At 45.1% G+C, this 26321-nt stretch overlaps 1 protein-coding gene across 1 annotated transcript; it reads right to left on the bottom strand.

Moving 5' to 3' along the window:
- Positions 1–1378: 1378 nt before the first annotated feature.
- LOC309442367 (acyl-CoA 6-desaturase-like) lies at positions 1379–22186 on the bottom strand. The gene is made up of 12 exons (XM_082058146.1): positions 21710–22186; positions 16327–16437; positions 14782–14979; positions 14226–14327; positions 13195–13320; positions 11290–11350; positions 10990–11066; positions 10702–10799; positions 9485–9581; positions 7961–8040; positions 7069–7194; positions 1379–5908 (listed from the first exon to the last, which is right to left on the bottom strand). Exons 1-12 carry the CDS (start codon positions 21914–21916, stop codon positions 5857–5859), a joined length of 1335 nt encoding a protein of 444 aa, XP_081914272.1. The 5' UTR covers positions 21917–22186; the 3' UTR covers positions 1379–5856.
- Between the last annotated feature and the right edge of the window lie 4135 nt (positions 22187–26321).

The following is a 26321-nucleotide window of genomic DNA, read 5'->3' as shown; positions in this document are numbered from 1 at the left end:
GTCTATAAGTATTTAACATCAGAATATTAGGTGTATTTTATGTTGTTTTCATGCCTTAAATTCCTTGCCATCCTTGTGCTAATTTCAAGGGAGGGAAGGAATTGAAAAGGCTTAATTTCAGCTACCCCATGGGAGATTTAGTCTGTCACGACTGGTGACAGACTTCAAGTCAGGTAAATAAAAAATGGATGAGCTGGACTTTGGATAAGCTGAGCCTAAGCTTGTGAAAGATAAAACTGGCTGATTTGCCCCATTTCAACTCATACCTGCGGATTCCCAGCAGAGTGTTTCGGCACAGCTGTGAGATGTGGCTGGAGCGTTGGCATCTTAATCCACGTGGACTCAGAACTATCAGGTCCTTCCTCCCTTTTGAACCACGGTGCGTTGGGTGCTCAGATATTCTGGGAAGAGTTGTGCTCCCAGGGAAGGAAGCCAGGTGATATATCAATTTCCAACTGTTTGTTTTTGTGTAAGAGCTTCCTGTGTTTGTATTAGGGGAATGTGTTTATTCTAGGATCAAATAAAAGTCCTAATAATGGGGCAAGGTAGGGTCATTTTCTGTTCTGTGACTTCTCATGGAGCATTTTCTGTGCAGGATGACTTCACCTATGAAGCTATTAATGCGTACTCTGAAAAACTGTAGTATTGGTTTAAGGTACCAGATAACCATCAACCGGCCTTTCCTGACTATCATTTTGTCTGCTGACCTGGGACAGCCTATGTGCTTCCCACCCCCAGCCTCTGTCCATTGTTGTGTGCTCCTCTAACTGGTGATATGGGACAAGTGGGTTTATTTGCCAGAGCTAACACTCTCCTGGCTCTGTTAAAGCCTCTGGGCTGACCTCAGTTTCACTGGTGGTGGTGACCTCAATCCACTGGTGTTGGTGACCTCAAGCCCGCTGAAGTGCTGGGTCAAGTTGTTGGTTAGAAAAGCTGCTGCTTTTCTACTGCTCACCACACCTCTGGATGAGCAACAAATGGGCAGAAAACTGAGGTCTAGGCAAATTCTAAGAGGCTTCATCAAGTCTCATCCCAAATCCTTTTCTAGAGCTTCTTCCACTATGTTCTTACAGTTCTTGCTATAGGATCTGATTTTGGAACTGATGAGAGCAGCAATTCCAAGACTAAAGCTGAAATTCAGACTTGAGTCACCCTTTTTGCCAAATCTTACCCTGATCCTTTAAGAATTCTGAATTTGAACACTTGTTCTTGGTCTCAGGGCCAGACCTGGATGGTGACATGTCCTCGCTATAACAGCTTAGTTGGCTTCTCCATGCTACCTGCTAGTGGAGTTGCATTGCAGAAGATACTCCAAGAGAAACAGGTTCTTTGAGCACCATGGTGGCTCTGATTGTGACTGGAAAAAATACATAGAGCATTTTTATGGTCAACAAATAGTTATGGTTTTATTGAGCAGCAGAATACACAAAACTGTTCTTTCTGAGTTACTGAAATATATATATATAGTAAGAAGGAGATAATCAGGAGCTTGTCATACAATGAATGTGTTTTTGATGTTTTAGCAACTCCTAGAAACATTTGACATGTTAGGACTCTGTTAGGAAGGCTTTCTTAGGAAAGCATCTAGTAGAAGAGGCCATGGCTAGGACATGGCAACTTGTTACAGAAAGAAAAGGGTGTCTTTGCCCTAATGAAGACCTAAAATCCAGCCAGTAATCAGCACCTGTAGCAAGGAGACATCCTGATGAGGCTCTGTTGATGCTCTGAGCTTCCCAGGCCCTATTTCAGTGAGCAGTTTGGACCTTAGACTCCTCAAATCTGTGCTTAGAGGCAAAAAATCTCCATGTTTAAATGCCCTAGTTCCCGTTGTACCTCTGCCTGGAAACACAGGGCTAGATTTCGTGTTAGCTCCCAAACCTGGCACAGACCCACGGCCTTCAGTGAATTGTTGCTGAAGGTCTGGGCTGCAGCTTTAACCTACTTAAGCCAGCGAGCAGGACCAGCACGAGCTTTGCAGGGGGTGGAGATGCTCTATTGAAGGGGACTGTGTGTGTCACCCTGCGCCGTCCCTGCTCCCAGAGCTGGGTAGGTCCAGCTCAACGAAAGGTCCAGCTCAACACAAGGTCCAGCTCAACGCAAGATCCAGCTCCCCAGGACGTGTCCAACCTCAGCCATCACCTTCGAGCCCACGCTCTGCCCTTTCCTGCCTCCTGTCTCTGGCATAAGCTGCTGTCCAGGCAGATATTAATAACAGCCATTAAGGGGAGAATATGGGACACCTGATTTCAAGTTGCTTTTTCTTCTCTCCACCCCAATGGTATTTTTTCTCCATCCCTCCCCAGCTGGTTCTGCTCTCACGTTTTTCCCATCTCTGTACTCCTCCCAAAACACATGCCCGTCTCTCTCCCGCTTCAGCTCAACTCTCTTTGCCCATCCTGGTCCTCCAGTTTTCACTCCAGTCTGCGATAACAAATGACTGAAAAGCAGCAAATCCGGTACTTTCCTGCCTATTGTTTTATTATCTGGCCTGAAACGAACTCTGTGTTTCTGTGTTTCCAGCTCGTGGCCTCTCGCTGTTGCCAAGTGCTCACGGAGCCAATGACGTGGTTTAGACACCGGGTTAAATAAACCCTGGCAGGCTCCCAGCATGTTACGGATTGTTTTTTTCTGTGTTTGTGTCTCAATACAGCGCAAATGAATGACCTTTATTGAGAGGCAATGCATGCAAGATTTCACCTCATTATTTTCAGAGAAACTAGTTAATTGCGGTCCTCAGAAAGCTGGGCAAAGCTCTGCTTGAATTTTGGTGTCTGAACTATTTTGATGGCTAATTGTAACCTGCAAGGGATGCTGATGTGTGATGGATTGGCTGCGTTTTGACCAGGTTGGAGATAAGGCCAAGCAAGGTCATGTGAATTTTATATCCACTTAAGTTCACAGTTTTACTGAAACTTCTGGAATATCTCCTGTAAACCTAAGAAGCACCAAAGTGCAATTAAAATTGTAACAGATTGCTCCAGGCTTTGAGGGCTTTTTCTCAGGGATCTGTTTGACCTGCTCTGGTTAAATGATGAACTTGTACATCAAGGCGTGTACGAAACAGTTTGAATTCCAAAATAGAGGGCTGGGATTTTTTGGAGGGAGGGGAAGAAACTATACGAACCAGAGAGGCTTTGCCTGAAAAAGTAACCAGCGTCTTACATTTTCACCAGGCAAACTTTTTGTGCATGGAAGTACAATGAGTGAGAAAAATACACTGCAGGTTACGAAGGGCTGGTGACCTATTCTTTGCGGAACAGACCTTTTTTGCCTTGCAACAGCAAGGACAATGCATGACACTTGGAAATCGGTTCTGACTACAGCATTGCACAGTTTTTATTTCTGGGTTTGAGCAACTGAACATTTTTCACGAAAAGGGAATTTTTTGGGAGTCTGAAAGAAGCAAGTCCCTGGGGAAGAGTTAATATCAAGATCTCTCCTGTCCTTCCTTTCTTCCCTTTTGTATATTCTGCCAAGATCTTGGGGAAAAAATGCCCATTTGCCTAAGAGCTGGTCTTTCCTTCTGCGGATCTTGTAGCATGGTTGTTCTCCTTGAATGCTTCAAGTTCACCATCAGTAGAAGCTGCTGCCTCCTGTTAGGCCAGGCTGTTGTGTTGGCAGTACTTTGGGTTTTTAGCAGAAAAACAGTCCTTCCAGTAGACCGGTCAGTGGCAAGCAGGAAAGCCAAGCTGCTAAACCTGGACTATTTACCTAGGCCGAGCTGTCAGTCTGCTGCAGTTTCTCTAGGTGTTAAAAAGCAAACAGTTTCCCAAGATGAAAGGTAAGAGAGAGAAGAGGGGACAGCTCTAAGGAGGAAGAGGCATCTGTAGTTGAGGAAATATTTGCTCTGGAAATGAGAACTGGAGGGCTGAAAATATACAAACTGTCAGAAAAATAAGCTGGGTATTGAAAAGGTTGCAGTGCTGATGCTACTGAGTGCTTGTGGTCGTCCTTGCTGGAGCAGAGACAGCCAGATACATTCAAGGAGTCAGAAAAAGAGATGCACGTATTAAGGCAGTTTTACAATGTTAGCCACAGTCCCGCTACTACCTGGGTGGAAGGATGTTATTCTTTATGCTATTAGAAACCAACTATAAAATTTGCTCAAAGTCCATTTGAGCTTCAGACACCCTGGAGATAGTAGCTTTTCATCCTAACCATTCATAGTGACATTCAGGTGTTGCCATCTTAATGATGGGCACGAACACTAGAATAAGCCCTTTACAAACCTTAAGTATTACTCGCTGGCTTAAACTACAGTCCTGCCTATGACTTTCCCATCTGTAAGCAAAGAAACATTCTCATTCTCCAAAGAGGGTGTGGGGTGGTGGGATACATTCATTTTTTCTAAGTCCTAGGGTTGTCTCTGTGCATGAAGAACCTCGCTGGTTCTGTGACATTCTACGAGCATTCAAGGATTTTCCAGAGAGGATCCAGTTTCGGAGCAGAGTAACAAGGCGTGCAAAGTCATTGCCTAATAACCAGAGTATTGAGTGTGCTGAGCGAGCAACGAGGCAGCTGCTGGAACCAGAGGCTGCTTTGGAAACCACAGCCCTTTAGCATGAACTAAAAGGTAGGTAGGTCTCTTCGGTTGTATTACAACTCAATCTAAAGCCCTTGATTTATTTGGGATCAGGTTGCCTGATACAGGAGCACCTGGAAGCTGTTCAACCGTATCTCCCGATAAGCCATTAATGGATTTCGGTAATTAGGTGTTAGGCAGAAAAAATGGAGTTTTAGAAAACTTGTAAGAGAGTTCTCCAGAAGGTTTCATAGCACCAGCACCGCCTGGTTAATTCTGTTTTCAGCTGCGCCCTCGAAGGGCCGGGGGACCAAGTCAAATGGTCGGGCAGCTCCTCCTTTTGCAGGGAGAACCCCTTTTCTTTGCTGATTGTTCCCAAGAGAAGGGTAAACAGTCCCATTGCTCCTGGCCTCCGACAAACAGAAAGAGGTTTGGTTTCTGCCAGGCGTGTGCAAACAGGCAGAAATGCCATTTTCCTGCAGCAGGCGGCCCGACCGCTCTGCTGGAAAGACCGTTTGTGGTTACACAGGAGCACTCACGAGCAATTAGTAAGTTTTGCTTATGTGCCTTATTTTGGTCTTTTGTGGAATTTACTGACAACCACATTGCTATGCCAGACCCGCTGCTCATTAAAAATAGACCCTCTCCTAAAGGAGACATTGTGCTCTTTAAGCCCAAAGATCTTCCACGGACCCTTGGAAATAGGGGCTGCTCATAAAAATACAGCTATATTAACCCTCCTGAGAGGCGGTTACACATTAGTTGTCCAGGGTCAGTATCACAGCTTTTCCTAAAGTGATGCTATGACTAGAGAAAGGAAGGAGGGAGGGAAAGGAGGGAGCCACGTTATTTCTTTGCTTGATAACAAAATGAAACTCAAACATGGGAAAAAGGCATAAACCGACTGGGGTGTCCTTGGATTGTAAATAGTCACTGAAGCCTAACAAGTCTGTTGTGTCTGGGAATCAGGGCCTTGAGGGGTTTAGGTAGGACTAGACTGAATCTTGTGAAGAGAAGGTCAAGGTGGGATATTAATGCCCATTTTTTTAAACACTCCTCCTCTCCATCCTCTCCCAACCTTCTGTTTTGTGCAAGACTGGCATCGCTTCTCATCCTCAGAAGAACATTGAAAATCTGTCTGGATTTAACAGGTTGCCTGAGCCCATACCAGTAGCAGTTGACAAGAGAGGAAGGTCCCCTCCAACTGTGCCCGTAGATAGAGACCGAAATCTGTATAGACTGAAATCTGAGAGTAAAAGACACGCGTGTGATTTCCCCCCCGCGCACCCACCCGTCCCTCCCTGTCACTCACACCTCCCCATTAAGATTCACGTTCACTTATGGAGGTAAGCATCCAGCCATAGATCTCCAGATTTCTTTAAGGACCTGTGGAAAGAAAATAAACATAAGGGGCTTTTTTTTGGCTGTGAATCTTCTCTCTGTCATTTTTTTCCTATACAGAAACACACTACTGAATTTCAATGCAAATCCTTAGGACACTGAGTGTCTTTCCCTGGTATAGTAAATACAGCAAGAGCTATTTTGCTCTTTAAGCCCCCAAAGTGACCAGTTTGAGACTCAGTGAGCGAGAACTTCACTTGTGTAGCCCCTCTGGCCATGAATAAAGAGCAGAGCAGAATTGCCTGGGCTCCCCACTTCCCCCCCAGGAATTCTCAAGCAGAATTTCCCCATCTGTATCACCTCCCCAAATATTCTGTGTCAGATCTGAGCTGGTTTTGGGCCCAAAAGTCTCCTGACAAACACAATATGATCTGGAGCTTTATATTGTTTACAGGAGATGATCCTTCTATTGAGAGGGCAAATAATTGCCAAGATGGTTCCTGAGAACTTATGATGGGTACCACATGGTGGGATGTTGGGCCCTGGGTCTCAGTATTGCGTTTATTTTCCTGTGCTGAGAGGACTAAAGGAGGTTTTGAGCCAGTTTTCAGCCTTTTCTGCATGTTGGGGAAAACCTGCTTTAATTTGCATTTGCTTAGGATGGTTTGAGAGTGGAGATCTCTTGACTGTACAATACTTTCTCATGTTCCCTGTCATGAATTATTCTCCTTGGAGTAACTGAGACAGAAACATTAACGCAGAGGCTGCCTGACAAGGATTATTAGACCAGTCTTCAACTAAACCCACGGGGAACAACCTTTTTCTGCTGGCAGGGCTCAAATGGGAAACCGCACATGCTGCAACCTGACTCATTCTCTTGATGTATCTGTTTACAGACTGAATTTATGCTGCCAGCTCCTGAAAGCAAGAATCATCAGCATTCAAAAAAGGTAATCTTAAATAGAGCATGTTAAAAAAGGTACGATAAAAAAGGTCCCTATTAGATCAAGTTAGTACCCATCTAGGTGCTCGCTAAGTGTTCCTTGGGCTGCGACATGAAGATTATTAATGTGGTGACACCAGATGACAACGCATCGACGTGGTATTCCTGAAGGGTCTATAGTATCCTGAATTCTCTGTGCTAGAAAATACAGGATGTTCATCTAACAAGGAATTGCAAGGCGCAGATGATACGAAGGCCTTACCCAACGATGTCTACGAATGCTTTTCCAAGAGGCTTCTCTTCGTATTGGACTCCATACTTGGCACATAATGACTTCACCAAAGGTTTCACCTTCCAGAAATTGTGCCGTGGCATCGTTGGAAACAGGCTGGAGCACGGGAAGAGAAAACAAACCTGAGAAAACTCTGGAGACTAACCCCAAGGGATGAGCATCTCCGTCTGCCTCCTCACGGGGGTTAATTATTGAAGCCTCCTCCTCAAGATCTACAAGCAGACAAAAGCAAGAGAGGCACAGAGAGGTGTCTGTGATTCACAGTCCTCTGCTTCTAGGAGGCTTGTGAAAACGCATTGATTTCCCATCTCTGGAAGCTCAGGGAACACAGCGAAGCAGGTAAAGAAGAATTTGGGATCACCTTGCCCTGTGCTGTTCCATGGAGGCTTCCTAAGCTGACTTCCAAACCAGTCAGCTTTACCCCTTAGCCTCTTCTACATTTTTTGTTGTCACTGAAAACTAATGGTCCATATGGCCCTGGTTTTAATATCTTTCCTCGAACACGGTACCCACACAGTGTCCTGAGCTTCAGGGAGAGACTTCTGCAATGGCTACTCAAGTTCAAGTCGTTAGCTGAGGATATGAGTCTGTAGCCATCGTAACTGGTAGATTTGTACCACTGACTCCTAATTAAACCCCAAGTTAAAATTGTGGGAGTGAAAGCTGAAGTATTTGGTAGCAAGAGAGATGCCATGCCTGTAGTAGAAGCAAGACTATGACTCCCAGTAGTCTGGGAGCCTTATTGTAGAGCTCCAAAAATCCTGCCCCCTCCTACACATGTGCCCTTAGAAACTTTCCCTGCCCCCAAGTCCAGTCTTGTGACAACTTGGTAACAGCCAAATGATTCTGGGTCCATACTCACTGGTGCTCGATCTGGAAATTCAGGTGCCCGGTGAACCAGTCGTTGAAAAAGGACTGCTCGATATTGCACGTGGCTGCCAGCTGTGGGGAAGGGAAAGCAGCGGTGACAATTAGTTAAGTCTCACCCTACAAATCAGAGCGAAGCTCCTCTTGCCGCTGGCTGGGGCCGATGTGCATCTCACTGCGCTACCGTGCGGAAAACTGCTGCGCTGAGATGGGTGGCTGCACCAAAAGGAACTTTAATCCTCCTTCAGGGCTTAAGGGGACAATATAAGGAGGCAGTTTGGACATTTGGTGACAAGTCACATGTCAGTCCAAGTACAGACTAAATCTCAGCTCTCCTGTTGAAGATCAGGTGGTTAACAATGGTATCAAGGTGGAAAATAGGGGAGGAAAAATGTACGGACAGAGCAAACCTGCTTTTCCCATCCCACCCGGTTGTTGCCCGGTTTGCCTGAAGTGCAAGATCTGAATATTCTGGAAATATTTCTTAGCTAGTCTTGCTATTGATAATTGTAAAATTAGGTAGTCTTGCTTAAACTCCCCTTCCACTGTGATTTCTGCATAGTAACCATAGGAGAGACGCTCTCCTCACCCCCTCAAGATGCATCATAAAACCACATCAGTGTCAAAGAGATTGACCTCTTTATCACACACATTTTCTTCTGTCTCTCCCTCCCACCCAATATATCTCTTATAATCCCCCTCCCCAACTCTCTCATTCTCACAACCTCTCCCTGGCTACAAATTCCAGTTGCATAAAGTGCTTAAGCAAAAGCTTAAGGTGAACATCTGAACCCTCCCATGGCTTCAGTGACTCTATTCATGTGTTACATTTAAAACAGGTGCTTTCCCGATAGTGCTTTTAGCACAAAGACGTGGTTTTAGCACTTTTTTTTAAGTGCTTTTGTGCTTTTAGCAAAAGGGAGAGAAATTGACCACCAGACTTTGAAAGCTCACTTCAAGGACTCATTACAACTCCAGATACTAATTATATTAATTAACACGAGATGATTTCTTCTCTCAGATCAGTTATACCAAATTCATATGGCCTGTGTCATAGTTGCTCTCATTATCCTCTAGGGTTGGACCACTGTAAATAAAAGGCAGATTTGTCTGACCAGGCATTAAAAAGATGTAGAAAGGAGCTTTTTTTTTTTTAATATCAGTCCTTATTGCTGAAATATAAACTTTAGAAATATATTAAGCTCTCTTTTCAGCTTTGATTTTCATTGGGGTTCTTCTATTTGCTTGTACGTATGAGCTAAAATAGATCACACGGAGAAGCAGCTTGAACCTGATACTGCCTCAAATCTGAACAAATCTTTTTATTGTAAAATTAATTAACAGAGTTTGGACTTCCATATCTTAACTCAGCATTGCTGGCTCTGGGGAGAACGTCTTTATGGGAAAGGTCATGGACAGAGACCATATACCTGGGGATAGTGGTAACCGACCCACTCTTGAAGTAAATTTGTAATTGGTTTGGGGCTGAGCCAGGGGTTTTCTCTCCCTCCCAGGTTACCTGAGAGCTAAGCCAGTCTCTGTGCTTCTCAGAGTCAATCTCCATTGGGATGTGATTCATCTGGGTGACCCACACAAACCAGTGACTCTCCAGAAACCTGCAAAAACAAACAAGTAAAAAGCGCAATAATTGATACAGCAGATTGGGATACGAGGTGAACAGACTCAGATTTTCCAGGAGCAATAGGAGATGCAACCTGTGAGGAAAGTATTTTTCCAAGGTATGGAATTAAATACCTCTCTTTCTCAGTACCTTTACTATAAGTCTCAACTCTGCACTGGGCTGGGTATTGCTTTGGAGTGGCTTATTTATTGCTTATGGTGTATAACTGCATTTTCAGCACCTGTATGATACCCTACAGGAATTCACTCTCTTCTCTTTATTTACCCAAAGTAGTTTCTCTGTGCTGAGACTTAGATGGGTGTTGACAAGGCAGTTGTGCAGAAGCATCCTCCCTCTAGCCTTTAGGCTTGTTTTCTGAAAGAACAGATGGTCTGAATTTGCAATTTTGCCTTATTTCACTTTTAGTTTAATATATGGAAGTGTTGGAAATAACAGGTTGGTTGTTGGGGTTCTGAGCAATCCGATCTAGTTGGAGATGTCCCTGTTCATTGCAAGGGGTTTGGACTAGATGACCTTTGAAGGTCCCTTCCAACCCAAACTGTTCTATGATTCTATAAGTTTTTCAACATGATTTCAGACAGAAAAGGTTGGTTAGGCTCTTAGACAAATATATGTCTTTTGAATCTCCTGTTTTCCTCAGGTCCGAAGTGTTTTGAAAATATGCAAACTGAAATAAGGAACGGCAACGTTAAATTTTGTGGAGGCAAAAGTTCTAATATGGTGAAGGTTTTTGTATGTCTGATGCCTTTTCTTTTTGCGCAAAAAAGGTCCAATACTGACCAAAGTGGGAAAAACAAAAGCATAAATGTGTTGGGATCAGGCAGCATGTGAGAACAGGGAATGAGGGAAGAAAGGAGGATCCTGGCTGAGCCATCAGCAGGGCCAGGGATGGTGCTGAGCACCAGAACCAGCTCTGCAGAGGGAGCTGGAACTGGGAGATGATCAGAGGAGAGTGAAGCAGTGGGAATAGCCAAGGTAACGCACAATGAGCTCAATGACTGCAGAGAACCTAAAAGATGGAAGGCCAAGCTGACGCTTGGTTCCTCTGGCTCTGGAGGGAGTGGACAGCAATGGGGATGCCCTTTATCTCCTACCTGACGAAAGTGAGGAGAGACAGGGATCCCAGAACGCCATAGAATGGGATGTATGTGATGAAGTAACGCATGTAGTAGCTGATGGCCCAGGCGAGGTCCTAGGGGAAGAGAGGAGACATCAGGCATCACTTTGGCTGTCTCATAGAACGTGTCCTTGCTGGTCGTGTTAGGGATGCTGGATAACTGGTAGAGCAAAGTGTGACCCCTGCCCACCCTCCCTCCCTGCTCAAGTGTGAACTCTTACGAGCCAGCCGGACCCCATGAAGATTGAGGGAACGTTTCACTCACCGCCCAGAACCTGCGCCTGATCATGGTGGAGATAATTTGGATTTGGAAATACACGGGGATGAGCAGAGGCGGGAAGACTGCAAAGCAAAGGGAAACGTTTTGGCCATCAGAGGGCTGGAAAGAGGAGCCAGCGACTTAGGACTGGTTCTAGGGAAAGAATCTGTGGAACCGATTTTGGGGCTTGCACAGGGGCTGGTGGTCCTGATGAAGGGGAGGATGAGTTGAGACTTAAGGAGCTGAACTCCTGAAAAGGCTGAGTGGCATTCAGGGAAAAAGGAAACGTGCAGGGCAGATACTCACTGAGGAAGAAGTACTCGTGCTGGTGGTTGTAGGGCAGGTACTTCAGCTTCTTCTTGCCGTACTGCAGGACACAGAGAAAGCTCAGGCTTGGACTATGATACTCACATGTAAGAGAAGATTCCCTGCAATATTTATTGCCTGTGGAGTTTTAACTAAATTCCCTCACCAGTAGAGGTACAAAGTGCTTTGGTGTGGTTAAATGCCTTGACTTTGTAATTGTGCTACATGTAAATTCTGTTTTAGAGTCTTCTTGCTTGATATTCAGATAACTTCCATTACTTGAGAGCTGTTCTGCACTGATTCCTGTGTTACTATTCCTGTTACAGCAGATGCAGAGGAGTTTCTCCAAACACAGGTTTGGACCTTGAGTTGCTGCATTTTTGCAGGTTCCCATTTCTTTTCAGTGAAAAGGAGCCAAGAACACCCAGTCCCTTAACCTCATCTCCTTAGTGAAATATCTAGAGCTGTACACAAGTGTCTTCTTTTTGAGCTCCAGGAATGTTCGCACAGGGAGGTAACGCATGGGGAATCTGGATTGCTGTGAACTTGCATTTTTTCCTTTACCACAGCAACTTCCCAATGAAGGTAACTCTTGTAGCACCAGTAAATCAGCTACATCATTCCCTCTGGTCTGAGCTCTGAAACTGTGCTTAGCATCACTCGGAAAAGGATTATATACCAGTGTGTATGAGGATTGAGAGAAACTGATGCCGGCCTAACATTTCAGATATTTTGGAGGAGGGAGATTCAGTTTTCCTTGTTGTCAGAAATATCTACACTCTTAATTTTCCCTGTAAGTGGCAGGACCACTGTCTGCTTTTAAACTCAGTCATCAGGCAGAAGATTTTCCGCAATGAAGAGCATGATATTGATTTATATCTTCTAGATAATGGCTTTTTTATACTCCTGGAGGTTTACACTTTAGTCAAATATAAGAGCCCTTCTGCCTCTTGAAACTTCTGTGTGTGCAAGGTGTTGTCTATACATGTGCATATACCGGCATGTATGTCCCCTACATGTGTCTGCAGTTACTTTTTAGTGGCACAAAAGCTGGCTGAGAAACCATTAACTTTTTAATGTTGTATTCCCCTATACTGTATTTACTGCAGATTATATATATATTTATTATTATTATTATTATTATTATTATTATTATTATTATTATTATTAAACTAGAACTACTTGTTCCTTTGTAAAAAAGACCAAGGATGGTGCACGGTTTATGTCCTTTGTGTAGGTGGTTATACAATAGACAGTAAATATTTTGGCTCTAGCAGGACAGATTGAATTAAAATACCTTAACATAGCCTGGTATTTCATGTGCAGCATCACAATATATAGATAATGTAAAAAGGTGTTGCTTATGCGAGCAATATCCCCTCAACTGCACGGCAAGGGCTCCAGTGGAGAGAACCTTGTCCAGGTTATCTGGAGCACAGCTGGACTAAGGTTGAAATACATTTTTCAGTGGAAACAGAAGATCAGTTTTGAAATGTTTGTGATGAATTACTGAGGAATGCCATATTTTCTCCTCTTTCTATTTCAAGCCAGTAGGATGAAGTTGTCATAAACAGCTTTCTGCCTTCTTTCCAGTCCCATCTTCATCGCTTTTCCCAAGCCACCCCCAAATTCTTTTCTCCTGCGGTCAACACAGCAAATGGATCGGGAAATACACAACAAATCCTGCTCTGCAGCCCAAGATTTGGGAGGGTGTGATGGCCAAACTCCTGTCAGACAACACAGACAGATGAAATCCCTGCATGAAACGTTTCCTTTTTCAGCATTCCTGGAGGTCTTGGCTGTGTAATTCCCGTCTACCAATACAGCCAACTCTTGTTTTCTCACAAGTGTTCTCTGAAGCCCTTTAGGACAACCGTTTTCCACATTTTCCCCACTTTTCCTTACCTCAACAGGCTGCGTATCTCCGAGGACAAACACATGCAGCATGTTCACATCTGGGTCCTTCTTGAATATGTTGGGCTTGGCGTGGTGTTGGAAGTGACGATGGTTCCACCAGTTCGCAGAGGCACCCTGGGCAGATACAGGGATAAGGAGTTAACCCATGGAAAAGTACAGTTCCTCTGACGGTAGGATCACCCGTTCATTTATACAAACTAAACCAGCAAAACTCTGATTATGGCCAAGCCGTTATTTGCTTTTGAAATAGCGATGAGCAGTAAGTGTGTAAGCTGTCGGTTGCTATGAGACTGCTGGTTTCAGAGGGCTGGTTTGCCTTCACTGAAGATCATCCATATGGAAAGATCAGGGAATAAGTATATCTTGAGTGAGTTGCATGTCCCCATGTCTTCCCACATGTGAAGTTGTTAGTGGCTGAATCATAAAATCATTTAGCTTGAAAAAGACTCTTAAGATTGTCAAGTCTAACGCTACCAGGTCCATCCCTGAACCCTCTTGCTGCTTTATTGATTATTATAGCAATTTGCATCTGCTACCTGTGCCCATAAGGAGGCAGGCAAGATGAAATGGATTTGGGAGAATGGATGAAGTCATGTCCCAACCTCTATAAGTTCCTACTGCAGGTGGATGCTGAGATGCCTGGACTGCACTGGACCTTGCCCAGGATAGAAGTTCTGAAGGCATCTTGAATGGATGGGATGTAGCAGGATGGGACATTTGAAAGACTAATATACCTCAGTGTGAAGGAGGTGAAGGGCATGGCAAAAATGTGATGTGAAAATTGGGTTTTATGCAATTTAATAAGCTTTGTCCTCAGCTGCTATAAACTGGCGTGGTTCCACTGAAGCTTGCGGAACTGCTGCGTTCTCTACCAGCTATGGTTGTGCTCTCTTCAGCACAACATCTCCATGTGCAATGGCTACTAACTTCTCCTCTGTGCATCTGCTCGCTGTGGAAATGCTGCAGTTTGCTACGTCGACATAGTTGCCACAGTGCCTTGGGTCCATTACCCCCTTTACCTTCAGGTGTCCTATGACAAACTTGTGGAGGATGTGGTTCCAAGAAGACTTCTTGAAGACAGAGAGGTGTCCAAAATCGTGTTGCAGCCACCCTGCCTGCGCCTGGGATGAAGGGAAATAAAGTAGTTAGGAAGGTGTTTGAAATCAGAGTTAGGCACAAAAGGAAATGGAGATAGAAGGCAAATTCTGAGCGTGAGGAAGAGAGGGAATTAATTGAAGTGAGAAGGCGAAGATCTCTGTTTTCATTCTGGGAGGGGAACATAGAATCCTAGAATCATCTAGTTTGGAAAAGACCATCAAGATCGAGTTCAACTGCAAACCTAACACTACCAAATCCACCAAGGAAAGGCCAAAGAGGTGAGGAAAATACATGAGCCACAATCAGCAGTGGGCAGGGGTGGCCAGAAAGCACCACAGTGGCAGGTATGTCATGAATATTTTTCACTGACATTAATGTTTTGTACTGGTAATTAAAGTCACATGAAAAGTTTAGCACACACTGGCCTTCTCCTAAGTGATTTATGTAGCCAGTACGTTCCATGCCTACCACTCTTACCTGGGAAGTTGTAAGGATGCAGGAGAGGATGAGAGTTGTGATCCAGCCGGTACCGAAGTACAAAAGCATCAGCCAAGCCAAAACTTCCATTACAATTATATGGCCCAGGTAAAGAGAGAAGAACAAAGGACTTGCTCTGAACAAGTTCATGTCCTCCACCGTCTTCCTCAGGGTTCGGAAATCCTCCACCAGCTGGGACTGCAAAATAGGTGCACAAGACACAGCGTGCAGCTCGTGAGTCTGAATCTGTCTGAGGAAAGAAGGTTAAGTTCCATACTAGTTCTTGCATTAGTTGACCACTCCAGAAATTCCTCCACGTTTTCATAGCACTTTGCTATGAATAAACATCCCGAGCCCACGTCCTGACCTTTTGCACCTTGAGCTAGGAGAGTAATTCAAGCTCGCTGCTGTGAATCAGCGGCACGACCTGGCTCCGCTGAGAGTTACATCAGCTGATGACTCTCCTCTGAATGAGCTTTACAGGTATCAAAAAGGCAGCTGGAGAAAGAGAATTCAGTCCTATTACTTATGCATCATTCTGGAGCTCACCCAATACCAGAGCTCCCGTCATCTATTTAATACTTGGGTCAGCTACCGTGCGATCATTCACGAGGAGCATTCCTGGGTTAATGCGGGTTGGAGTCATCTCCTCTATTGTGAGTGAGGCAGATATATCATAATCATGGCCAGGCACAAACAACGGGACGGGATTGAGTTTCGTGGCAAGATCTCGTCATGCCGTGCACAGCGCCTGAATAATGGATGAGCGGAGTGTCTGGGAGGGATGCGGAGCTGCACCGAGGATGCTGAGCAGGTGGAAAAGGAACTTGTTGGGTTGCTGCTCCTTAAATACAGCCACCAAAACAAGACATCTGGTTCACCTCGCCCATAGGTACCTACTGCTCGTGGCACAAATGTGACTGCTCTCCAGAGCTTTGCTCCTACTGGGCTTAGCAGGATAAGCCAGTTTGAGTCTCAAAGAGGAATTTTCCCTGGGAGTTAATCTGTCAAAGGAAGCTGCAGAGCAGTGAAAGAGATTCAGGTCTTGCTGAGGTGGTGAGGAACTTGTTCAGAAGTCTATTCAGACTTCTTCGCCTACTCCTTTCCTTCCCCCCACAACAGACAAGCGATGATGTGTTTTAGAGGTTGGTCACCAGCGCAGGAATAGCAGGAGGGACACAGGTCCCAGCCCACGTGTCTCAGTTGACATTTCCCACCAGGATGGGACCCGTCCATCCTGAGCACATGGAATGGGCTGCTAGAGATGGGACACAAGGACCATGACAGAGCTGTTGGTGGCTCTGGGGGAAAGGAAAGGCTTGTACAGCCAGTTTGAATGTGTCACCCCATCCCACATGCATTTTCATCTATACTGGGATGTGCACATTGCTAGACAGAGGTGGTCACTCACTGAGCACTTTTCTCCCTCTTTGGAGAAGTGAAGAGACCTTTATAATCTCCCTGTGGCCTGGAGGTCACCCCGAGAGGGGAAAAAAATGATGGGATATACCCATCATAAGCCCCAACTCAGAAAGAAATACTCACATTTTTATCTCGGTCGTGGCTGGGTTCCCCTGGAGCAAGCTCCCCAATAAGTAACGGCTTGAGAAACTTCTGCACCAAGGTGGGATTGATGTGGAAGGCCTGGAACGCATCCTGGAGTGGAAATACGAGTAACAGCGTGAGATTCAGAAATAAACTGTTGCTTCCCGCTCCTTGGGTTGTTCCCATCCATCTCCAGCACTGTCCTTCTGTGTATTTGTCCCCCCGTGTCGCTGTGAAAGAGGGTGCCAGCCTGACTTCCATCTCCGCGGTCACTGGTCAGTACTGGAGAATCTTGATTTCTTTTTTTAATCTATGGGAAGCGAATGGTGAGACGAGGGATGCTGTTGAGACATATGGTGAAAGGCACCTCAATAAATGCTTTTTTCCTAAGCAACTAAATACCCCAATCCTGTTAATTCCCTTAGAAGGCAGGCAGAGAGGAGTCTGTGCAAATCCCCAGCAGGATATAAATACCCTTTGGGAGTCTGCTGGCTGGAGGCAGTTCAGGAGAGGGGGTGACTGAACCTGGACATGAGTGCAGATACAAAAAATAGGTCTTCTGGCCAGACCTGTAGATGCCAGCACTAACACAGCTGGGCAGAAAGTGGTGACTCTTCATTTGGAGACTGTGTTTCTCCTTTTTTTTTTTTAACTGAGTGCTATCTTGACACTTCTTGATTCTACAACCAGGCAATTCTACTTCCATGCAAGTCCAGGAAACATGTCTTAGAAAGGAACCAAACCAAAAACTGGGTTGTATAATAGAACTTGAAGCAATTGCTTTGAAGTGCTAACTATCAAACTCTCTAGTGGCCAAAAAAGCAGTTATACCAAAAACCAACTTTATTCATTACCCTGAAATATGCTACTGTGTTTAACAGCCTCCAAGACCTGATAGTTACCAATACCTCTGATAAGACTAATGGTCATTTCTATTGTGTTATGTGGCTGCTTGTCCTTGTAAGAGGCCCATTAATCTTTTGTGAGCTTGTTTGTGTATTTTTTTGTTCAGTACATGCTGTGAGCATTGGCTACATTTTCTGTATCCTCTCAAACATGTGGTAATAGACATAAATAGCTTGTTAAGTTTCAGCAACGGACTCTATCGCATCCACTCCTGAGGCTGGGAAAGCAGGAAACCCATCTGGAATAATCATTTTCTTACATATTTTCAAGCCTTTTTCCAATAAGGAAGGACAAAGCCTCGTTTGTAGAATATTTTTTGATCCTGGCGCCCATGGCTTTGCCTGGCTTTACTGTTATCTGGACTCCTTTCCTGTTGCACGTGTTTTTCTCTACCCATGTCCTACAGATGCCTGGTGGGACCATATATTTGATGCTGGGATGTTGCGCACCCCTCCTTTTCCATGGCATGGCTTGAATTTTAACCCCAAAATAGTGGTAGGGACAGAAAGTTGATAAAGGTCAGGAACTTTTACTCTGTCCTTGCCCTTTTCTTACTGCACAGAGCTGGAGTTAACTCTAGGAAATCACCTGGGAGAGCTGTAAAGATATAAATAATTACATGAAGTGCTAAGGCTGGCGGAGAAAGAATAGTCAAAAATAGAAGTCATGAGTACCATACTTGAACCTTTCCACCTTTGTCCCATTGCCTAACAATGGTAAGGACCAACTAAAACCTCATTTCTGGCCCAAACAGAAAGGGCAGGCTGGGAAGTGCTCACTGACCCTTCTGGGAGTTGACCTGCATCAAAAGTCTAGTGCTGGTGTTCAAAAATACCAGCCAACAACCTTGGCCCCAAAGTCCACCTGAATCAACACAAACTTTCACCTGATTCCAAGACTTTGGATTGAGCTTCAAAGGAATACTCTGACCATAGAGGCTTTGCTGTGGGAGGCAAAGAAGGAGAGTGAAAGCTGATCTGAGCCATTTAACTTAAAGAAATGATATGTGAGACGTTAGAGATACATCATTGGCAGAGGGGCTGGGGGGAGAGAAGAGTTACAGGCGCAGGAGAGAAACAAAACTCTGTGGGATGACTTGAAGATTATAAAAGCCATAAAACGCCAGAGGCTACAGGGGAAGAAGTAAGGGGGGTGGGGAAAAGAGGTCATTTCTTCATTCCTTAATTTGAGGAATTTGCTTTACTATGATTTCTGCATACTTCACCCTCTCTCATGTTATCTTCCCAGCCCACCTAAGCTTAAAAAATACCATTCTTTCCCTTGTACAGACAGGGAAGGATGCACTAAAGAGCTGATTTGCCCAAGGTTACAGTGGAGGGCTGTAGCAGAACTGGTAGCAGACCAGTCTTAAAACTTTTTTACCGGTGCTTTAGTTTTTGTAGCATTTTCTGCTCTTGGACCCATAAAAGCGTCCCTGAAATGTTCGGTCTGGTTTCTAGTTTCCTTCCCTCGCACAATTTGCAGGTGGTGTGAAAGAAGAGGGGAGAGCAGGACGAGTGGGGAAGCAAAGAGTATTGAGTATCAACTCAATATTATTTAAACTAATAGGGGAAACAAGTCTTTGGAGGTCTGACCGGGTACCACCGTGCTGGAGATCTCGCTGATTTGTGTTGTATTAATTGGGGGGTGACTCACAACAGCAGCTTCTGCCTGGTCACCTAAAAGGTATTTTCGTCTACCTGGGGCTTCCGTGCCAGAAGCCTCTCTGTTTTCTAAACATGCTTTTAATGACTTTTCCATGAGTTGTCCTCTGCTTCTGAACTTATTAGCCTCACTTCTTACCGGATGGGACAAAAAGTAAAGGTAGGAACAGGTCAGAAATGCAAACACATGTCAAAACACGGTTGTTACTTAAAAACCCACACCACCTGTCTTCCACTCCACTGCTCCCACAAGCCTGCGCCATGAAGGAAATACTGGCAGCAGGGAAGTTTTACCTTCATTTGAGAAATAATACATATATATGTCATTGGCATACGTAGAGAATGTTTTTTTCAGGATAACTGCCAAGCAGCAGAGAGAATAACATCTCCTGGATACTCTTACCACCATCACACAGAAAGCTATAGTAATAGAAGGATTATTTTATTAGCTATATCTTATGCATCTCCTTTACTAATAGGTCCTGAATGTAAGATACTGCCTGAATTTTGGAGTCGTCTTCAGTTCTGTATTAGAGATAAAAAGCAAAAGGCAAAAGATGGGATGTATGGTGTGATAGTCACACCTGACCTCCCAGCTTTGTCACCTACTGGCCAAATAGGCTGAAGTGTCCTATGGGGATTGGGCAAGTGGGAATTATTCCAGCTGCTTTCGGTGAAAAAAGCTTCGTATTACTGAGGCATGAGCAGTATCTGATCATTGAAGTGCTTAGTGCCATTAGCCAAGGATGTTCTTTCACATCCTTGAACATCTCTGCAACATTTTTGTGCATGATGTGACACCAGAACAGGTTGTCTCAGACTAGGATGTTGTCTCAGCATGTTAAAGTATGGCCTAAAATTAATAAATGCTCAGTATTGTTAGAACCTGTGGGGAAAATTTGTGCATCAGCAAGCCTGGGTGCTCCTAACCTGATGAGCTGAGCATGCTCAACATAACAGATGTCGTGGAAGCTTCTCAATTAGATGTCTTGTGAGCATCCTGAGCTGAATTAGCTCACACATGGCCAAGAAGGTATCTTTAGAGTGGCCTGGCAGAGCTGAGGAGTGCGGTGGTAGATGGACACACATGGTCCTCTAAAGGACTGGTCCGGGATAAATGGACAAGATGCTGAGGTTCCTTCGGTGCATATTTGCTGGGCTGGAGCTCCTAAATACATGTGGTGCTAAGGACAACCTGAGAAAAACGGAAGCCACGTGCAAACTAGGAATCTAAACATGTTAAACTGAATTTTTATCATCATCTTTTCCTCCTGAGCTCCCCCAGTTGATATACAAAAATGTGGTAGTTAAACCTTGACAGTGTCAAGCCCGAGGCTTTTCTCACCCTGAATGAGAGAGAGATATTTTTGGCAGTAAACTGCTATTCACCACAGGGGAAGCTGGAACCAGATGTCAATTCTGTTTGAGTGCTCAGAGCAGTGATGAGCAATTTCAGAGCATTCATGGAGATAAGTCCATAAGAGGATAGTGGGATGCAATGGGAGGTGGGAGGAGGACAAGCAGTAGAATCCCAAACCCACGTTTCACTCTCCCCTGTAAAGATTCGAGACAAATGCAAGAGCAGATGCTTTTTGGTTTCTAGTGGAAATATTTGAGTTAAATTCTTTGGGACAGGAGTCAAATTCCTCTGGTTCCTCTGGCCTGTGTTTAAGCAGCTAAAAGTAAAACCTGGCCCATCTTTTTGACAGAGAAAGCTATTCATTCAGAGGATTTATTGGAAGGGGACAGGAACACCAAAACGCAGCTCAGTGCTTCAAGGAAAGGAATGGAAAATAGCCACAGCCCACAGACAAATGGAGACGGATGGAAAAGGAAAGGTTAGTCATTCTTGCCAGGGGACTGTGCCACACGCAGAGCGTCCTCCTCGCTAAGGTGTTAAAAGCCGTGGGAGACAAAGAGTTAAAGTTACAGCTTGGTCTCTCCTGCCTCTTCCCATGCACATATTCGGAAAAGCTCTGAAGCGGTTTAAATTTGTTAACTATGGGCTAATGCCCCGGGGGTGAGAACGTGCTCTCTGGGTGCGCTTCCGAAGAGGGTGGCTTGGGGGGAAACTGCACATAACAAACTACAGATAACAATCTCCGAGGCAATTTGTTCCTTTTTCGAGGTTTGGTTTGGTTTTGCTTCTTTTGTTTATTTATTTATATTTTAAAGCTGCTGAAACATGAGCGGCAGCTGAACCGGCTATGAAGTGCGGGAGCAGCTGGAGCAGCAGCAACTGGGTTTCTTTTTTAGTTTCAATTTTCTGTAGCAACCTGTAACTAAATTCTCTAGAGAATCCTCTCCTGGGGGGAAGAGAAAAAAACCCAAAGGCTAAAAGGCTCCTTGTTTTAAAGCCTCAGGCTCACTCCCCTCACAGAAGCAACTTTGAACCACAGAGAGGCCTCTCGTTAACCCTTTCTTGTGCTTGGCTGCTGGGACGTGTCACAAGCTACACGCTGCACAACGGAAGATTTGGGACACTTTGCCCATGGATTCGCAGCTCCAGGCACAGCACAAACAAGACACAAAGACAAAAAACAGCGGGATTCAAGCCGAGCAGTCTCCACCAACCCATCTTCCAGATGCCGCGAATTGCCACGGCTCAATGGAATTGATCGCCAAGGAGCTGCATCAAATTTGGATCAACCCTTTTTCTTTGAAAAAGAGCTGGGTGTGCAGCAGGTGTTAGAGAGAGATGGGGAGAGGCTGCCCAAAAGCTGGCTCGCTTCTCAGGAACCAGCAGGGCCACCAGAGGTTGGTGATGGGAGCTGGGTGACAGCGTGAGTGTGTGTCTGTGTGTCTGTCCTTACCGTGGCATCTTCGCCGGCGCAGTGGCTGATCACTCGCTGACCCCCCGGGTGTCTATTTGCCCAGGTGGTGACATTATACACCTTGCGCTCTATCACCAGCCACTTGTCCGTCCTCAGGTTGTGCTTCTGGATCTCCTCCCAGGTGTAGAAGCGGATCTGCGCCTCCGGCTCCCCCGACTCCCCTCCTTTCTCACCCCCTTTCCCCATGGGGCCAACTCGCTTCTTTGTCTTCTTGCCCAAAGCAGGGGAAGGGGGGGACCTGTCGCTGCGCTTCTTCGGGATGTGCCGGAGGGGAAGAGCTTTTTTATTTCCGTGATTTAACTCAGCTGATCCCTTTGCCTTCGCTCATGTCCTCCCTTCTCTTTGTCTCCCGCTGCCTGGCCCTTGCGATCGCTTCGTCGCTTGCTCGGAAGTGCCCCCTAGGTTGGTTTTTCCCCGCACTGATGCATTTTCTCCACGCACATAACCCTGTTTTGTGAGAAGCTCGGCCCCTTCCCACCCCTCCCTCTCCCCCACCAGCATCATCCCCCTCCCCCGGCATCCTCCCCCCCCCAGCATCCTCCTCCATTCAGTCCCGCCGAGGTTTCCGCCGGGATCAGCAGAGCTCCTGCACCAATCCCGCCGCTCCCCCCGCCGCCACGGCCGCTGCCATTGGGCCGCCGCGATCTTGCGAAGCGCAAAGCCGGGCCCGGCGGGGCCGCCGCTCCGCCCGCTCCCCCCGCCGCGGGGCCCGCTCCGGGCGGGCATCCCCTCGGCTGCCCCGCCGGCTCCGTGCCTTGGCCTCGGCGCTTTGGCTCCTGCTTTCAAAAGCTGCTCCACTCCCCCCCTCTTTTTTTTTTTTTCTTCCTCCTTTATTATTTTTTCCTCTTTTTTTTTTTTAATTTCCCCCCTTCTTTCCCCTTTCCTCCCCTTTCCCCCCCTTTTCCCTCCTTTTTTCCCTTTTCCCCTCCCCTTTTTCCTCCCTTCTCCCCTTTCCCGCCTTTTCCCCCTTTTTCTCCTCTTTCCCCCTTTTTCCCCTCCTTCCCCCTTTTGCCTCCTTTTTCCCCACTTCCCCCCCCTTTTCCCACTTCCCCCCTTTCCTATCCCTTCCCTCCTTTTTTCTCTTTCTCCACTTACCTCCTTTTCCTTTTTTCTTCTCTTTTTTTCCCTTCCTCATCTTCCCCCCTTTCCACCTTTTTTCTCGTTTTTTCTTTTTTATTTTTTTCTCATTTTTCTTCCCCCTTTTCATTTTCTCCTTTTCTCCTTTTCTCCTTTTCTCCTTTTCTCCTTTTCTCCTTTTCTCCTTTTCTCCTTTTCTCCTTTTCTCCTTTTCTCCTTTTCTCCTTTTCTCCTTTTCTCCTTTTCTCTTCTTTCTCCTTTTCTCCTTTTCTCTTTTTCTCCTTCTTTCCTTTTTCCTTTTTCTCCTTTTTCCTTTTTCCTTTTTCCTTTTTTCCTTTTCCCTTTCTTTTTCCTTTTTTGCCTGTTTCTTTTTCCCCCTTTTTCCTTTTTAAATTCCCCCCTGTTTTTTCTTTTCCTTCCCCCCCGCCCCCCTTTCATCATTTTCTCTTTCCCTTCTTAGTGGTGGGTTTTGAAAGGAGATTTTGACACTGCCTGAGATGAGCCCAGTTCTGCTCTATCTGGTCCCGCTGAACTCCCCCCGTCAGCCTGACCAGTTCCCTTTGTCTGCCAGTGGGCTCAGCCACAGGGCAAGGCTTTTGCTTTCTTCCCAGGTGGATGGTGCCACCATCCCTTTGCCATGGGGCACTTCATAATAAAATAATCCCCGTCATTAAGTTATGCAAATTGTTGTGGTGCAAGCGCGTAACAATAGCAGAGCATTTTCACCACTGTGTCTCTGTGCCTGAGGGTATGTGTCACCCACAGCTTTCCTGGGGATGTATCTGGGTATCTGTCACCCACAGCTTTCCTGGGGATGTATCTGGGTATCTGTCACCCACAGCTTTCCTGGGGATGTATCTGGGTATCTTTTCTTGTGACCGTTTTGCATTAAAAAGTGGAAGGTTTATTAACCCGTTCTGCAGTGGCGCTGGCTGAGCCTGAGCAAATTCAATAGACAAGCAGTTCAAATGTTTTAGGGTGCAGACTGCACTCCCTAAAATACAGAATTGTGTTGTATGATAACAATTTAAGATTGGAGCAACACTGCCTTCCCGTAACTCGGCCCTTTATTAATCTCATCTTTCCATAGCACTGTGTTCTGACCTCCTGGGGAAGGAACCCCTATGGTTTACCATCAAATGTTTTAATTCCCAATGCTTGTTTGCTATCTCGTTGTTGAAGGAGGGGGGTTATACATGGGATAAGAGACCATGTCCTTCAGTGAAAGGAAGAAATGCCTCCAGTCCTATAGGTGCTATAGGTTTCCTCTGTTTCTCCCCAGTCTTATGGCTGCACAAGGACTTGAGGCTAGTAACCAGCCTTTCCCTGTGGTGTGGGATGATGGAAGTCAGAAACGAAAGGAATGTTTTCCTAAGACTTGCTAGTTTTATTTAGTTCGGTTCAAAATAGACCTCCGACAAGGATAATAATAAATGCCAGCAGGACACTCCATTAAGGTGGACCTGAAGCTCGTTGCTCGTGGTGTGGGAAAAGTTCACCGTGACACTTTCTGTGCTCAGTTCTTTGCATTTCAGGATTTTCAACCTTGTTGGCATGTCTGTGTAGCATGTTGGATGCTCTAAACTTTGTAATGCCAAGGGTGTCCCCCCTATATCCTGCATTAATCTGTACCCACTCACCTGGAGCTGCTGTCTCGGTGCTTTTACTGTGGTACCCAAGTCCCTTTATCCTCAGGGCCTTGCAGAGATGCACTTGGATGTGTTTTTCTATCTATTATGCCTGGTTTCTCCTAATATATATATGTAATTTAGTGCTAGAGTTAGATTCTGGTTGGACTCAATGATCCTCAGGGTCTCCTCCAACTGAAATGATTCTATGATTCGATTCTATGATTCTAATCAATATATTAAATATTGATCGCCATGGGTAAGTGAATCATCCTTTCTTACTCTATTGTTTTTACCCTTTGCCTTGTAGCTTTTAATTTAGCTAAAAAAATAGAAAAAAAAAAAAAGAGTGATGGAATTTGTCGGTTGAAAATGGAGCTGAATGAGAGGGACAAACAGGAGCAGCCCGGATGTGTTCATTTTGCATTTAGACGTTACCATACTCAGAATATTTCTGTTTAATAAAAGGAAATACATCAAACAGAGAAAACTATGTCAGGGTAATGACATATATAATAAAGATGTGGGCATGTTAACCTGGCCTGTGTGCTGGCAGCACATCTTGAGAAATCAGGAAAGAGAACAGGAGCCTGAAGTGTGAATTTAGGCATTTGAGAGCATCTTGTCTGAGTCAAATACATGACTTCTTTTGTCCTGTAGAGATAAAATACCTATTATTGGTAACTCACAGTATTAGCTGACAGTCCTAGTCCATCAGGCGACTTCTCCACAAAGGGAATGTATTTGTGTTATTGAATTTGGGGGTTATTTAGTACACATGGAAGTTCATAATTCAGAGCTGATGACTTTAAGCAGCGGATAATCCAAGCAGGGCTGGTTACGTATGCAAACGTTGGGTTTCAATGGTATATTTGCTTGAGCAAATCCTCCCTCCTGGGAAACGAACTGTTGAAGAGAGGGATCAACTTTGGTATTGGCTCTTATACCTGCAAGATAGACGCAAAAGCTGCGCATAGAACTCCTCATCTGGATATTTCACATGGAGAATTGTGTAATAGCTTAACGACAAGTCATTGAAAGGTTCCTATATAAAAAGAAGAGCGTTATTCTCTTGCAGCACAGCCTGTAATCCCGTCAAGGCTTTCTGCGGCTCTTTTTCTAGGTTTTTTTTGGCTCCTGCAGCGCAACCCAGCCATGGCAATGAGAGAGGAACAGACTCTTTTCTGTGGCCAAGTAGGTGAAAGGCTGCGCTTGTTGCGTGGTGTAGATTTAACGGCACAAAGAGCTTGTGTGAGGGACAGAAAAGTCCTGAGTTGAATCGAGTAGTCACGAGATGAGGGGCGAAAAAGGTGAGAAACATGTCAGGAAAGAAAGCACAGAAAAGGGGATATATATATATATATATATATGTATATATGTAGATATATATATAAAGAAGTGCAAAGTGTGAGAGTTTTTGTAGGGGGGTATGTCTGCTCTCAAAATGAAATATGTGCCATAACTTGGGCTAAGTGAAGGATATCTTGCTGGGTTAGTGTGGAACAGGGAAAAAACAGGGAGAATTGGTAGTTCAGGTACCTTTACTCTGTGTCCTGCATTGATTTGTTAATGTAAAAGAAAAAAAAATGAGACCCCGAGAAAAGCGTTTTAAAAATGTGTTAGAAATCACAGTTCTTGAGTTTGTTGTCTTCTCCCTGTGGAATCTGGTAAGATAGCATAGTATTATTTTAATTTGCCTTTTAGAAAGGATTAGTGTCTCCATTAATACCTGGATGACGTTGATAGCAGCACCCAGGTTGGCACCAGCACATGGAAATCACTTCAGCTGTGGGGAAAATCCTCCTTCTCCCCAGTTTAACAAGCACTTTAGGCTTTTAACTCCCTTTAGTTACTCTGCTAAGGACAAACACATGTAAGGAGAGAAA

This window comes from Streptopelia decaocto (genome assembly GCF_964273445.1).
Source record: "Streptopelia decaocto genome assembly, chromosome: 7".
NCBI lineage: Eukaryota > Metazoa > Chordata > Aves > Columbiformes > Columbidae > Streptopelia > Streptopelia decaocto.
The sequence above is the reverse complement of the archived record's forward strand: the minus strand, read 5'-3'. Positions and strand labels throughout refer to the sequence as shown.